The sequence below is a fragment of the Arachis stenosperma genome, chromosome 3 (genome assembly GCF_014773155.1).
Source record: "Arachis stenosperma cultivar V10309 chromosome 3, arast.V10309.gnm1.PFL2, whole genome shotgun sequence".
Classification (NCBI taxonomy): Eukaryota; Viridiplantae; Streptophyta; class Magnoliopsida; order Fabales; family Fabaceae; genus Arachis; species Arachis stenosperma.
This window is the reverse complement of record NC_080379.1, coordinates 153,525,658-153,542,109: the sequence shown is the minus strand read 5'-3', so window position 1 is coordinate 153,542,109 and position 16,452 is coordinate 153,525,658. Positions and strand designations below refer to the sequence as shown.

Sequence of the window (16,452 nt, the reverse complement as noted above, 5' to 3'; positions counted from 1 at the left end):
GAGAAGATTTCTATGGTTACTGCTTTGTGGCTTTCGGTCAAGATGAGGAAGTCAGAGGGAAAGTTTCTACTCTGGGGATTAAGGTGAAAAAGTGAAGCTGTGGGTTGGTGAAGCTCAAGGCTCAAGGTGTTGACCTTGGAAGAAGAACCCAGCAACATGCAAGGAGATAAAAGAAGATTTTCTGTTTATTCAAAAAAAAAGGAGAAAAAACCAGAGTTAGTGAGTTGTGTTCTGTAAAGTTCCTCTACTTGGATAATGCTCTCTTTCAAAGAAGCATTCGGCCAACACTGAAGAACTATATCTGAGGTTTGCAAATCTGGTTTTGCACATAGCAAAGAGGCTGCTGATGAAGTCAATCTCCTTCATATTTTATTGATTGTAATGTACTTTTCAAGTTTATCTTTCTGTAATTTCTTGTGAGAAAAGGCATTGTGAGAAAGCTCAAGTAAAAGCCATGAGTGAAAAAAGGCTGAGTGATACACTTGAGAGAAAAGCCTAGAGTTAATTTTCTGATTTCTTTAGGTTGGCTAAGTGTCTTGTATCTTGTACCTGTTTAGTATCCCTTTCTTAGTTGGGTTAGCACTAAGAGTGAATAGTTAGGAGTTAGCATAGCCAATGTCAAGTTAGGATAGAACTTGAGTGTGAAATTGGTGTATGTAATTCTATTAACTATAGTGAAATTCTTCCATAATTGTGGAGGAGACTGGATGTAGGTTGCATAGCACAAGACAACCGAACCAGGATACATGCTGGTGTTCGCTTTTCTCTTTCCTGTTGAGTTTTGTTTTCTGATATTCATGAGACAAAAATAAATTGTCTCATAAATTTCCGCTGCTGAGTTCAAACAGAATCAGAATTGCAATTTTGTTTAAAAAGGTCATAATAGCAACTTAAAAGAAAGGCATAGATTCAACCCCCCTTCTCTAAGCCTACCACAACCTTCAGAATAGATAAATTAGTTAATAAGTAGATTATTTAAGGTATATTTTAGAACTTTAAAATTGAAATTTTGAATTTTAATTAATTTAATTTTTGAATGTGTATTTAAATTGTAACCACCTAGTAAAATAAGGCTTAGTTTGGTAAAGTTTTTACTTTTTAAAAGTATCTTATAAAAATAAAAATTAACTTTTAAAAGATGGCTTTTTAAAAGTTGTAGCATTTATGTTTTGGTAAATCAAATAAAAAAATAGCTTTTAATAAACACAAGCAACATCAATTATATTTAGTAAAATAGCTTTTAAAATTTAAAAATACTATAATAGACATAAATGTAATCATTAAATTTGAAAATTAGTTAACATATGAGGTTATATTAAATTTTTAAATTTTGAAAAGCACAAGTCAACTTTGAAAAGCTCTATCTTAGGTGCTCTCAAAAGTATCTCGATCTTTTAAAAAGTGCAAGTACAAACACATTGTCTTTTTAATTTACCAAATATAAAATAAGGAGTTTGAACTTTTAAAAAGCACAAACGCCTCTTCAAAAAACTTTACCGAATTAAGCCTAAGTCTTTGTTGTTGTTATTATTTAAATTGTAATATATTAATAATTAAATATATTAAATCTAAAATAAAATTTTCAATTTTTAATTTTAAATTTTAATTTTATTTAATTTATATAAGTGTCTATTTAATTTTAAAAAAATATTAAATTTATTCATAATTTTTAGATTTTTTTAATTATTATAATAAAAAATTAAATATTGTACTATTTTTAAAGTATACCTACTTAAATTGTTAATACTCCTACTTGTTATGGGATTGAATCTGATTTGGATGCTTATCAGCTTATTTTGTCGTTTCTGGTTTTTATAAGTTGAACAGCTTTGCGATTAGCATCACTTGGGACTCGAGAGGGTCGAGTGTGACCAGTTTTAGCTTCGTTTATCGCTTCTCACTCCCAACTCTCAAATTCTCGTATCCTTGATTTCTTCTTCAAACACCAAAGCACGATTCACAGCAAGAAAATCCCGATGTTGCAGCTTTCTATTCAACGAGGTAAGTGAAACCATTTCCTGCTCTTTTGTCTGGTTGCCCGCTATAAATTGTTGATCAATCATTAAACTCTGGATTCTGATAAGGAAAATGTTTGATTTTTCATATTTGTGCAGTGAAGAAGTTGAACATTTTGAGGCCGCAGATCTTTGCTTTGGGAAGTTCATATATGTCAACGGTTGCTCAGCCATCTGCCAGTAAGCGCAATCCCCAGGTAACCTCAACTTTCCATTCCCCATCAATAAAGTTGTATGCTTTTGTTCATTTTCAATCACAAATAATTAGTGAGCTATTATATATATATATATTTTTTGATGAAGTGAGCTCTAATATTTAATATTACCCTACTGTATTATTTGATTTAGGTCCCATGTTAAGTTCATGTTGTATTATGGCATAAGGAATTTCTGAGTGAAATTTAACAGTTTGTTAGAAGTGGATTTCACATAATAAACTATTAGTTGCGTTTTATCAGAGGGTTCCAAATCTTATTGGAGGCAGTTTTGTTGACTCCAAATCATCATCTTTCATTGATGTCATAAACCCAGTAAGTGTGGTTTCGAAGATAAATTTACAGTTGAATATTTGTTTATGGTTTTGGGCAATGCAGACTAATAATGTTTCTATAATCTGATCACAGGCAACCCAAGAAGTTGTTTCAAAACTTCCTTTGACTACAAATGAAGAGTTTAAAGCTGCTGTATCTGCAGCAAAGAAAGCATTTCCATCATGGCGTAACACTCCTATTACAACACGCCAGCGTGTGATGCTGAAACTTCAGGAGCTTATTCGTAGAGATATGGTAAGCATTTTAGAGTGTGATTGGGTTCTAACATTTGTTTTCAAACATGTAGACACCAATGGCAGCACAACAGCTACCATGAACGATTTAAATGCTTACTTTTTAACTGCTTTAGGATAAACTTGCACTGAGTGTGACCACTGAACAAGGAAAGACATTAAAGGATGCACAAGGAGATGTATTTCGCGGTTTAGGTTGGTTTTTCTATATTTTATAGTGAGATAATGGTTGATCTGAGTGATAGTTTTGGTGATGGAGTTCTCTGAATATTTTAATTTATGTTTTCTAGAGGTTGTGGAACATGCTTGTGGGATGGCAACTCTACAAATGGGGGAATATGTTTCAAATGTAGCACATGGAATTGATACTTACAGCATTAGAGAACCACTTGGTGTCTGTGCTGGTATTTGTCCTTTCAACTTCCCTGCAATGATTCCCTTGTGGGTAAGTGTCTTCTACTTTTGATTTTGATTGTGCTTTTGTCTTAATTCATCATTTCATCTTTGACCTTGTAGTTATTCAGTACTCCTTTATAGCTTATTTGGTTGACGGTCGAATTCATAAAAATGTCTAATCTATAGGAAGATCTAGAAACTTTTAGCTGTGACAACCTTGTATTTGTATATCCATATTATTATATAGGAACATAGCATATGTATTATGTAGTACTATATTGTGCATGATAACAGATTCCAAATGTCTATGATCTATCTGCAGATGTTCCCAATTGCTGTTACATGTGGTAATACCTATGTTCTAAAGCCATCAGAGAAAGATCCAGGTGATTCTTGCTACTTCTTTCTACTCCCATTGGAGACAGTTTTTGGTACAATTTAGAAGTGCACATTCACCTGTCTGCTTTCATGATTCATCACCTTTGATTATAAGGTGGTGATGATTAAATTTCACTGTAGTTGGATCCTACCATGCTGTGGAATATAGTGAGATTAGTATTGGTTGTTATTTGAAATTTTGTTTTCCAGGTGCTTCTATAATGCTAGCTGAATTGGCATTGGAGGCTGGTTTGCCGGAAGGTGTCCTAAATATAGTCCATGGAACACATGTATGCATCAGTTTTTTTTATTATTATTACTAAACGATCTTACTTTATCTCTGTCTTGTGATACTTACCTAGTAAAGGTACTTAGGGGCTCATTTGGTATTTGACAATCTTACCATATATTCAACAAATCCAATATGAAACTGTGCAGAATCATGAATGTTTATGCTATTATGAATTATGATATATTCAAGTGTAAACCACCTGTTATTTTTTTATCTTTCTTACTGATTGATGTTCTTAATCATGCATTTGCTGCAGGATATTGTGAATGCTATTTGTGATGATGACGACATCAAAGCCATATCCTTTGTTGGTTCAAATGTTGTAAGTCATCTAGTAATGTATATTTTTCCAGCTCATACTTTTTGTCTACCTACTTTTTTGGACCCTAAAGAAAATATTGAGCCAAAGTCAACTATGTTGCATGTTTGATAAAATTGAACCATTTTGATGGTTTGACAGTGCTTAGATAGAAAGAGTGATAGAAGAGGTCAATTGATTTAGACACTAGAATTGTGCAAATGACAGCTCCTTTATATTATTTGTGCTTGTTTGATGATATTATTTTGTGTGGAAGGCTGGAATGCACATATATTCAAGAGCAGCAGCTAAAGGGAAACGTGTTCAAGTAAGTGCATTTCACTTTTACTCCCCTTTGTGAAATTGTTGGTTTATGCCCCCCATGCAATGATAGGAAGTTGGACACCTAACAAACTTTTATCTTCAGTCTAATATGGGGGCCAAGAATCATGCCATTGTCTTGCCAGATGCAAATGTTGATGCTACTTTAAATGCTTTAGTTGCTGCTGGTTTTGGTGCTGCTGGACAAAGGTGCATGGCTCTCAGTACAGTTATTTTTGTTGGAGGCTCAAAACCTTGGTAACATACACTATTTCTCTTTCGATTAATTTTTTTTATTTTACAATTTCTGTGATTACATCTAACACTGACACAATTTTTGAAGCTCCTTCTCTGGTTAGGATTTTTCTTCACAATGTGCTGCATATATTTGTCGTGTGCCGAACTGAATAATCACTCTTATTTTACTACAGCATAAGCCAGCTTCTCTATAGAGAAGGGTTTTTTTTATTTTCTACGTGATCAAAATTCTGAATATTTTTATTTTAACTCAAATCTTAGTGTGATCAGTTCATTGTTCACTAGAGAAAAGACTTACTGATGATGCAGATGTATGAGGAGATCAGTTTTTTTTTTTTGGTTTTCGGAAATTAACTTTAATGATGTACTTGAAATATATATTCAAATTATTACATCCTTCACATATTTTTCCAGGGAAACTAAACTTGTTGAGCGTGCCAAAGCCCTTAAAGTAAATGCTGGAACTGAACATGATACTGACCTTGGTCCAGTCATCAGCAAACAGGTTTTCTTTATGATTCTGCGTTTACTCTTCTCCGGGATGTGGGTTTGAACTTTGAAGTAAAAATCACAGTGGCTGACCTTCATAGTATCATTTCTGCACCAACATCTTTGTATACTTGGTTTCACAGGCAAAGGAGCGGATACACAGATTAATTCAATCTGGGGTTGACAATGGTGCCAGACTACTGCTTGATGGAAGAAATATAGTGGTAGCTTTTCTGCCTTTATATTATTATTTTTTTCAAGTACTCCACATCCTTGTTGGAAATAGAGAATAGGTAGAAAAGCATAAAGGGGGTGAAACAAATATAATTTGGTTTGGTAGGTATATAAATTCATTTGTCAGTTAACCATTTAATGCGGGAAGAGAAATAGAGCCTTTTATGCATGTATCTCTTTTGCCACAACCTTTTCAAAAATTTCCAAGGTTGTTGTGCTTGGAAGAAAATAATAAATATGATGCCGAAGTGACTTAGCACACCAACAGAACTCTTGGCTTAACTTTGATATCCAGATTTCCGTTACTTATTTATTCTTGTGGCTTGTTTTCCCCTGATTTGACTATACTCTCATTAGCAATAAAGCACCGTCAAATGGATAGTATAATGAGAAATGTAAAGAAATATATTTTGGTTCATTATTATAATTTATATTCCATTGGCTGTTTTTATAAGATAGAGCAGTGCTTGCCTAGGCCTCTGTTTTGCCTATACGTGTTAGGTTCTTTTTTAACTCATTATTTTTTTCCCCTTTTTTTTGGAAAAAAAAAATTTCATAATGCTTATCCATTCATGTATGCATGATAAGTAGGTACCTGGATATGAGTCTGGAAATTTTGTTGGGCCAACTCTCCTATCGGATGTCAATGCCAACATGGAGTGCTACCAGGTATTTTCTTATCAATCTCTAAAGCTTCAAATGAAATGAATTTCATAGAGACCTGAAGTTTTAATGTATATCCAAGTATTCAACTTGACTGTATGTACCGTGGTCTGTGCAGGAGGAAATTTTTGGCCCAGTTCTTCTTGTGATGGAGGTCCTCTGTTTGTCACTCTCACCCTTCTTATAATGAGAAAATAACAAAAATTCAATTCTTGTAAAAGTTTCCCTGATTCAAAGCAATTGACCTCCCAACTGATTATTGATGTTCAAATTGTGGATAATTGTTTCTAAACCAAAACATTTTCAATTAAAATAATTTTTTATTTGTAATTTCTTTAGTTTTATCTTTTCCTTTTCGTTGAACAAATTCATTTATCTTGAATATTTTATTCTTGTTTCCATATAAGGATGTACTGATTCAGTGTATTTCTGCTGTCTTTTTATCATCAGGCTGAGAGCTTGGATGACGGTATAAACATTGTCAACCAAAACAAGTATTTGGTTTTACAACACCTTGTTCGCCTTTGGTTAAACTGCTTTGTTCCTTGTTCTGAAATCTGAACTTTCCAACAGGTATGGTAATGGTGCTTCAATATTTACTACCTCGGGTGTTGCTGCAAGGAAATTTCAGACTGAGATTGAGGCTGGACAGGTAATGTTACATAAATGGCTCTTAGAAGTTCTAATTACAGTGTAAATGAATTTCAATTAGTAGTATACACATTGGAGTCTGCTATTGCCTACTTTATCAATTAATGATTTTCCATTCTACCACATTAAGAAATGCATATAGCAATGTTATGGATCACGATTCGTTACTGTATTTGCACCAGGTTGGCATCAATGTCCCTATTCCGGTTCCTTTGCCCTTTTTCTCATTTACTGGCAACAAGGCATCATTTGCAGGGGATCTCAATTTCTATGGTAGAGTGATTTATCTTAAGGCTGGCCCTTCCGTGCTTATTTATTTACTCGTGATATAGGCTTGAATTATACTCTTGAATTTGAATTTGAATTTGATGTTGTTTGTTGCAGGCAAGGCAGGAGTTAACTTCTATACACAGATCAAAACAATAACTCAGCAATGGAAGGATTCTGCAGCTGGTGGTGGCAAGGTTAACTTGGCAATGCCTACCTCTCAAAAATCTTGAGAACCTGAGCATGAAGAAGTACATATTGTTTCTGAAACACTTGAATAAAATCAATGTTAAGGTCTCATGCTCTTCATTTTCCTTGTTTTTTCTACTTCTCATCTCACATATCTCTCGTTTCTGCGTGTGGACTACATGATTTTATGGTCCATGATAACAAATCCGTTTCTCTTTACTGATCGGAATCAAATCTAGCAAGTCTGATCCAAAAGTAATTGAGCTTGAAGGAAGAGGGGAAAAAGAAAAAGCGCTTCCAAGATGATGATAAAATCACAGTAACATGCATATCATTAACCTAAATCATGTCTAAATGACGAATCAAATGCTAAAATGTACCCGCAAGGAAGCGGTTAAGGTGATAAGTAGCATTTATCAATGGGATGTGGAAAAGAAGTGAAGTAAAGAACTACATTTATAAAACCAACTTGATGAAACACTGCATTCTTGATTTCTTGTTCCCAAACCACCCACTTTAATAGTTTATTGGTGAACATCTCATTCTCTAAAGTGATTGCAGGGCTAGAGCTAATAATAACTTGCGCCATGTTTAGTTAAGTAGAAATTATTTCCACCAAAGTGTTGAAATCCTGAGCTGCTTTCCCATCTGGCTTAGCTGCAACTTCCACAATCTTCTTCACCTTAATTGCATTCTCCCTAATCTTATTGCCTTCTTTATCCACCAGAATCAGATTCATGCTTTTAACCAACCTATTCTTGGTGATCACCCTACCTTCAACCAGGACCCCGATCTCCCAAGCATCCTGCACCATTCTACCAGTAATTCCTTGATCTCCAAAGAATGGTCTGCATATCATAGGAACACCATTGCAAATGCTCTGAATCACAGAGTTACAACCACAGTGAGTCACAAACACTCCCACTGAACTGTGTGCCAAGACTTCAGTTTGAGGAGCCCAAGGCACTATTTTCCCCCGCATGCTTGTCCTCTCAACAAACCCATTTGGCAAGACACTCTTGACATCGTCCTTCAGCGACCATAGAAATGGAAAGCCACTTTCCTCCAATGCCTCTGCCACTGCCATCAACTCATGAGGTGGTGGTGCCACCACTGTCCCAAAGGAAACATACACCACTGATCTAGCACCTTGTTTATCCAACCATGACAAGCACCCAGTTGAGTCTTCTTCAGCTGATGATGGTGATGATGCCAACAAAGGAGCAAGGTAGAGCAAAGACTGCAGCTTGGATCTTATGTCTTGAACAAACAATGGTGGGTCTAATTCCTCAAAGAAGTTCATGATCACTGCCTTAGCTTGAGGCAGCACGCTACCAAGTGAAGCTAGTGTTTTCGAAAACAGCGTCTCATTCTCACCACCATTGATAACATCCTGTGGCAAATCTTCAACGCGGACCATCCACAAACCAGGTAGAAAATTCCCCAAGGAGATTGTTTCTCCGACAGTGGCATTGGCACAATGGTCCCTTATGGCGTGAGTGTAAAAATGAGATGAGAGTGTGCAAGACATGGCAAGCCAAACGGGAATCCAAGGAACATGAAGGTCCTGTGCAACAATGAGAGAATCAGGGACAAAGGCATTAGAAATGATGCAAGTGACTCTTTGCTTTGTGTCAGCAACTGCCAAGTCTATGCCCTGTTGCAAGTTGTGTGGGCCAGTTTTGAGAAAAAGATCAATCTTTTCAACTGGGTGGGAGCTCAGAATGTGACCCTCTGGGATTCCATCACTGATGCTATAGGCCTTTATGTTATCCGGGATATTGTTGTTGGGGTTTGAGAAAAGAATTTCATTGGATTTATGAGTGCCAATGAATGAGAATGAACAGTGTGGAGCTGCACGAGCTAGCTTGATAACAAGGTTTAAGAGAGGCTCAAGGTGGCTGCCAAAGGGGAAAGCAAAGACCGCTACATGTTTATTTTCATCACCTCTTGAGTTTGTCATCATAAATGTGTATGTGGGTTTAATCAATCCTTAAGATGTTGCTGTTAATAGGGGGCATTTTATTTATATACACATTTCATTTGATGGGGGAATAGTTCAGTTGTAGAGGTTGGTTGGTGGTTGAGCACTCTCCACTCTCCAGTCTCCGCAACATTCGACCGTTAACTTGAGCTCCTTTGGAGGTTACATACTTACCATCGATGCCATTGGATACTTGGCTAATATTGATTGATTTCTTATATATATATTTGGTTGCTCACGGAATCTCTCTGTCCATCAGTTAAGGATTAATTTGTTGTAGATTTGAGTTATATTCAAGGGTCTGTTGTGACTAGGGATATTAGCGATGCGGTTTGGTTCAGTTTTTAGGAAAAAAAGTCATTCGGTCCGAACGCTTAATTTATGTGCGGTGCGGTTTGGATTGGATGAAACTTTTTTGGAAATTTGATCCGATCGATCCGATTACAAGGGGTTTTGGATTGGTTTGGATTTGCGGTTTATTAAATAAAAAAATTAAATACATATAATAAGTCTCAAACATCAAATTTTAAATAATCAACAATGACATAACAAGTCTTAACAATATTTTATAAAGCCAACGATAACATAATAATAGAAATAAAATTATTGGTTAGTTAAAATAAATAAATAAATAACATTTTGAACATAAAATATTTATTAAATAATAATAATGCATGAATAATAGAAAAATGTATAACAAATTGAACATATTATAAGTTTAATTGTAAATATAATAATAAAATAATAAGATTATAACACATTGTGCGGTTTGGATTGGATCGGTTGTGAAAAGTAGATTCGAAATCCGATCCAATCCAGTAGTTTGCAAAAAATAGAATCCAATCAAATCCGAATTAGTACAGTTTTAATCGGTTTAGATCGGATTGGATAAGTGGTTTAATTTGGATCGGTTTAAATTTGAACACCCCTAATTATGACTAATGAGTTGCTACATATACATGACGAAATTCAAACTCTCAACAATTACTTAAACAAATAAGTGAGATGCTTACGGATAATTCAGCATAACAGGATATTAGAACAAAGCTAAAAATTAAAGGTCAGCTAACGTGTGCCTTAAACACAGTTGTTAAAGTTATTAATTAAAAAAATTATAAAAAATATAAAATGTAAGTTTTTAATATACTATTTATAGATTTATTAAAATAAAATAAAAAACTAAAATTTCTGCTAATAAATCTTATTTGTCCATTTAAGAGTTTAGCTAAACCCTAAAAATTATTCCTTGAATTTGTACATAAATCTAAATTTACACAAAATGTCTCTATTTAGTCATGAATATGGAAAGGTGTACCCGCAGCAACTTCTTGCTCTCAAGTTGATCAATTTGGATCTTCTAAAATTTAAATTTTATTTTAGAGAATAAAAGTGTAATTTTTTATCATTAATTTTATAGGTAGGACCAAAAATAAATATAATAGAGAAATTATTCAAGGATAAAAGATCATATTTTATTCTTTAAAATGAAATTCAAATTTTAGAAGATTCAAATAATGTTTAAAGTTTTGAACCTATCTATAATCCAAGTTAGACATAAATGATAAAACAGCAACTAACCCAATTCCCAATAAGTAATTCAGATCCAGAATTTGGGAAACACTTCACTATTTTACTATAGTATTGTTTTGTTTTTTTATGTGTGTAATAAATAACATGAAATTAAGAGTAATTATTTAAATTAGTTTTTAAAATTTTTTAAAATCAAATATTTAGTCTCTTATATTTTAAAAACAAAATAACTTTTAATGTTTATTTTTATTAGACAATATAGTATTTTTCTGTTAATCATTAATAATGATTGTTGACTCAGAATGTTTACTTATATAAGTGATTGTTAAGTGTTATATATGTGAGTTGGACAAATTAATTTTTAGAATAAAATATAAAATAATATTAAAAATTTTTAAAAATTTTAAAATAGTTTTTGCAAAATTTTAAAAATTTCAAAACAATCTCTTTAAATATTTTAAATATTTTTCAAACGTTAACGTCTTATAATATATTTATTAATTAGAACAATAAAATATTATTAAAAAATATATAATAAATAAAGAATATAGCAACAAAATATGTAGTAAAAGATCATTTTATTTATTAACGCTAAAATATATAAAAAATAAAATTATTTAATCATTAATTTATAATATCTATATTGAGGTAATATAAAAACCATAATAATAACAACTAAATCTAACAAATAATTGCATTATAAAGACTATTATTTATATATCTAAATTTCTAAATATTGACACCAAATAAATTTAAAAAAATTATAAATAAAAAAAATCTAATTTTTCCTGGTATAATTGTCCATAACTGAGTAGCAAAAATAGTTTTAACTACAAAGTACAAATCTATTTTGTGCAATATTACAACTAGTAAATCTCAAAATTTTTAAAAAAATATGAACAAAATACTTAAATTTGCCAAGACATTTCTTCTTTTAAGTGTTAAAATATATTAGGAGCTTTATTTTGTAAATCATTCACATTGCTTTTATGGTTAACCAAAATTTACAAATTTGACTTTATAGATAACTTAGTTCGTACTGCATACAACTTCTAAGATGTTATCTTAAATATTTGTACAAATATTCTCAATTATTTATGCAACAAATTTTATATTAAATAAAAATTCTCCCATCTCTTTAAATTTTAAACAATAATTCATTCTTTTTTTCACCCTTAAAACATAATCATAGAATATAGTATATACAAATTAAATAAATTAATTTAATATCTTGTATGCTAAAAAATAAATATAGATTTATTTATTTTAAATTATTTTTTAAAATAATATATTTTTAAAATTAATTTATAATTTAAAATTTTAAAATACATAAAAAAATTTGTATATATAAATAATTAAATTTAAGATAAATAGACCAAAAATTAAAATTTATTAATATAAAAATAATTATATATAAATAATTTAAAAATATTATTTTAAATTTTTTAAATTTTTTTAAAAATTATTTTTTAAAATTTTAAAAAATTATTTTATACTTCATTCTTAAAAACTGATTTGTCTATATCGCTGGGTTAGGTAATTACCCTGAAATTAATCAGTGGAGCATAAGAGAAAGCACCATAGCCTTCTGCTATTTTGTTGGTACAAGTCATAGTCTACCGCACACTCTGTCCTCTAAGATAGAAGAAATCATTTTCTTCTCCATTATTAATTGCTTGCATGTTGGGATCCACCATTCTCACATCTACCAAAATTCTTGATTCACGGTGAAGAGCCTACTTCCATGGATAAAATTGACAAAATATTTTTCCTCCTCAATCCAAGGTTGTTATCAGTTATCACACAAAGTCACTGTCCGTGGAAATTAATAGAATCAAAACTTGTTTATTAATGTAATTTAAAATCATAAACAAACGGAAGCATTTCAAGTGCACCGGAAGTATCGGTGCACTACTTATTTTAACTGTTGATTTGAATTATAAAAAATATATATAATATATATTAATTGAAATCAACGGTTAAAATAATTGATGCACCGGTGCTCTTTGGAGCACTTGAAATATTTCCTAAACTATATTCCTAAAGGAACTCATTATAAAAAAGTGTTTTAATGCTCAATCACATCATCATCTGAACTAATTACTGTTAGCGAGTTTAACGTCACATTATCTTAACCATCTGTCGGTTGACTAGTTTTGATGAGCCTCATATTCCCAAAAATGTCATCTCTGCCATATTTTTGGATTTCGTTCCTTTAAATTACCATAAGAAAAAAACCCCCTCAAACTAGCTTTATTTTTAGTTTAAAATGAATATCATACCCTTCAAAAATTAAATAAATTAAATGGAATATGTTCTTGAAAAAAAAAAAAGTGAATTGAATCTGGCCATTATATATTAATGTGCAGCTGAACTGCTACGAGCCGCTGGATTATAAATAGGAAAGCGATGCTTTTTTAATCACGTTTTAAATAAACATTATGGTTCCACCACTATTTTTTACTTCTTAAATGATAGATGTAGTACAAAATATTTTTAGAGCTTTAATTTAGCCGAAATTATTTTTCATATAGAGAAGTGGTTGGTGTTTTGGGAGATTATTGGGAAGTGGGGTGATTTATCGGGGGTGGAGGTAGCAGCCACCACGCAGGGGGCGTGCTGTCCAAGCAGCCAAGCCGCATGTCATCACCGGAGCACCACGCAGGGGGCGTGCTGAGGTCGCGTGTCACAGAAATTATTTTTAATATGGAAAGAGAGATGGTGTTTTGGTTGAATATTGATATTTGAAGTGTATTACGGTAGTTTGGAAATCATTCAACACGCCCCCCACGTGTTGGCTAAGAAGCTGCCACGTGTCCAACACGCCCCCACGTGTTGGCCAGAATGCTGCCACGTGTCCACCACGCCCCCCACGTGTTGCAACACGCCCCCCACGTGTTGGCTTTCCACCCAAAAAATCCACCCATCTGTAATTACACCAAATACTCCCATTTTCAACAAAAACACCAATATTTTTTCCATACAAAAAAAAATTAGCCGCGTATCATCGCCCAAGCACCACGTCGGGGGCGTGGTGACTTGGCAGGCATGCAAAAAGCTGACACCACAGAGGGGGGGCGTGGTGGAAGTGGCAGCGCAGATTTCCAAGGCGGTCTTCTATGCAGGAGACAATCTCCACTCCGGGAAGCAATAAGCAGAGAATAGGGGCTCTATATAAGGAGCCTCTTGGTCATTGTATAGGCAATAATATTTTAGAGAGTAGGAGAAGGTTGCTGAAGAGAGAGTGTGTTGAAGACTACAAGAGAGATTAGTGATCAAGAAAGAGGAGAAGGAAGGTTGCAGTGGAAAAAAGGGAAAGATTGGAAAATAGGAGGAAAAAAATTTTTTTGTTTTTATTTTAAAAGATGGTTCGTAATTACTGTACTCTAGAAGAACATATTATAAATTATTTGGATCATCCAATTTATATAAGTTGGTACATTATATCTTTATTGTGTTTTAATTTTTTGTTATTTTTTGTTATTTAATATAGTAACGTATATATATATATATATATATATATATATATATATATATATATATATATATATATATATATATATATTTATTTTGAGATTAATTTTATGTTATAAAAAAACTATAATATAATAAACTGTATATTATGTAATGTAATAAAAATTTTATAATAAAATATATATTTTTTACAATAAAATATTAAAATGCTATAGTAAAATAAATATATATTCTGTTAATAAACAAAAAAATGTATGTTGCAAAAAAGTAGAAAAATATTAGTTTTTCATGCATGAGTAAAAAAATATCGCTCATTTATATCAATTTAAAAATATAATAATAATAATAATAATAATAATAATAATAATAATAATAATATAATATAATATATACATATATATTTACGGTTTGTATACTAATAAATATATGCATAAATTTTTTAAGTAGTAAAAATTTTGAATTTTTTAACATAAATATGCGTATGTTAATTAACAAATAATATTATAAAAAATTAAAAAATAAATATTATAATAAATAAGGAATTTAAATTTTTAATAAATAAATAGATAAGCTATGTTGAATATTTTAATAAATAAGATATTAAAATAAATATGTGAATGTTTATTAATATATTTATAAGAATTATTATTTAAATAATGTAACAGATATCTTTGTTGATGCAGTCTAACCGGAATTTGTTAGTGCGTAAACTGGATCCGCCACAGACGTGGAATCTGATAGTGGAGAACTACTTACGCGCCATGGGATTCTACCATGTGTCTAGAATTGGAGTCATAAGAGGATTTCACCCCATGTTAGCTGCTCTGGTTGAAAGGTGGAGGCCTGAAACTCACACCTTTGTATTGCCGATCGGTGAGGTTACAGTGACATTAGAGGATGTCGCTCATATATTCGGACTACTCATTGATGGAGAGGCTGGCCTGTCAGTGGATGGACAGATAGTAGTGGCGAGTTCGTTCAAAGTCAGGGCATAGAGATATTCGGTCGTGAGCCATCAGTCAGTGGTAATGCGAAGTCTTATATAAAGCTTGGATGGGTTCGACGTATTAGAGACGCAGAGCAGTTGGACACTGACGAGTCTATCAGGAGATACGTCAGATGTCATATCTTCTGTTTGTTAGGGTCGACCTTATTCACAGACAAGTCGACTGCATATGCTCATGCGAAATATCTACCATTGCTTCGTGATTTCGAGCGGATTCACACTTATAGTTGGGGGTCAGCTTGTCTCGCACATCTTTATAGGGTTAGCTTGTAATACACACAGTAAGTCCATTTTCTCCCAATACACCAAAATATTTCCCATATTTAAATTAATGAGCCTTAATTTAGTGTTTGTGATGATTGCTACTACTCCTGCTTTCTAACAACTAATTTTGTCGGAGTAAATAGTTAAATTAGTTTTTAAAAAATTATTTGTTTTTTAAATTAATTTTTGAATACTTTTTTTAATTGAATTTTATATTTATCATTCAAAATTTGTAAGATAGTCACATTTGTATTTTTTATTTTTTTTGTTAACGATGCCAGAATTTATTGATATAGTAAATTAAATGATACCATACTAATAATTTTAATTGACGATTAATATGATAAATTTATAAAATTAAATTAAATCAACTCAAATTGAAATATTCTAATATTTCAAAGTCTTTCTTTCAATTGAATTTTGATTTATCTAATTCAAAACAGATAATTTTAGCATTAACAAAAACAAAACAGATTTTTTTTACCTAAACAAATTAAAGGGTAAAAATGTAAACAAGCCAAAGGGAGAACAATTTTACACAAATAAGCCAAAGAAAAATCTGATTCATCAATCAACCAAAGCACATTTCTATGTAGTTCGAACTAACATGGTTCGAACTCACTTTCCACGTAATTCGAACCAAATATGTTTGAATTACACATTGTAACACATAGTCATATAATTCGAACCAGTTTGGTTCGAACTCTAACTTCATAATTCGAACCAATTAGGTTCGAATTACACTGAAGAAATAGTCACCAAGTAATTCGAACTAACATGGTTCGAATTACTCAAAATTTGTTCCACACAGCAATTTAAGTTACGAACATAGTTTCCGCATCATGTCTTAATAAAACTCGTACAGTTATTTATTCCGGTGTGCATTAGACATACATTTCGTTTAAAACTGCGGAGACAGAACATATTCATTAACTAAAATCCCATTCAAAGTACATCGC

At 32.1% G+C, this 16,452-nt stretch overlaps 2 protein-coding genes across 2 annotated transcripts; one reads left to right on the top strand and one right to left on the bottom strand.

The window, feature by feature from the left end:
• Window positions 1–1,802: 1,802 nt before the first annotated feature.
• LOC130968781 (methylmalonate-semialdehyde dehydrogenase [acylating], mitochondrial) lies at window positions 1,803–7,454 on the top strand. The gene is made up of 19 exons (XM_057894239.1): window positions 1,803–2,001; window positions 2,115–2,212; window positions 2,474–2,545; window positions 2,639–2,800; window positions 2,916–2,994; window positions 3,090–3,244; window positions 3,518–3,581; window positions 3,784–3,863; window positions 4,122–4,187; window positions 4,441–4,491; window positions 4,591–4,742; window positions 5,157–5,247; window positions 5,375–5,455; window positions 6,057–6,134; window positions 6,247–6,282; window positions 6,579–6,622; window positions 6,702–6,780; window positions 6,962–7,052; window positions 7,164–7,454. The coding sequence occupies exons 1-19, from the start codon at window positions 1,977–1,979 to the stop codon at window positions 7,277–7,279; spliced, it is 1,620 nt and encodes a 539-aa protein (XP_057750222.1). The 5' UTR covers window positions 1,803–1,976; the 3' UTR covers window positions 7,280–7,454.
• Window positions 7,455–7,565: 111 nt separating this feature from the next.
• On the bottom strand, window positions 7,566–9,218 carry LOC130968782 (anthocyanidin 3-O-glucosyltransferase 7-like). Its single transcript, XM_057894240.1, has one exon. The coding sequence runs from the start codon at window positions 9,199–9,201 to the stop codon at window positions 7,831–7,833; it is 1,371 nt and encodes a 456-aa protein (XP_057750223.1). The 5' UTR covers window positions 9,202–9,218; the 3' UTR covers window positions 7,566–7,830.
• Window positions 9,219–16,452: the final 7,234 nt, after the last annotated feature.

What these genes read in the sequence shown, in the direction of transcription:
- LOC130968781 (XM_057894239.1), top strand. Translation starts at nt 1,977, where the DNA reads ATGTTGCAGCTTTCTATTCAACGAG. An exon ending in CCTTTGTTGGTTCAAATGTT is followed by an intron (nt 4,188 to 4,440) that starts GTAAGTCATCTA and finishes TTTGTGTGGAAG; the next exon opens with GCTGGAATGCACATATATTC. An exon ending in AACATTGTCAACCAAAACAA is followed by an intron (nt 6,623 to 6,701) that starts GTATTTGGTTTT and finishes ACTTTCCAACAG; the next exon opens with GTATGGTAATGGTGCTTCAA.
- LOC130968782 (XM_057894240.1), bottom strand. Translation starts at nt 9,201, where the DNA reads ATGATGACAAACTCAAGAGGTGATGAAAATAAACATGTAGCGGTCTTT.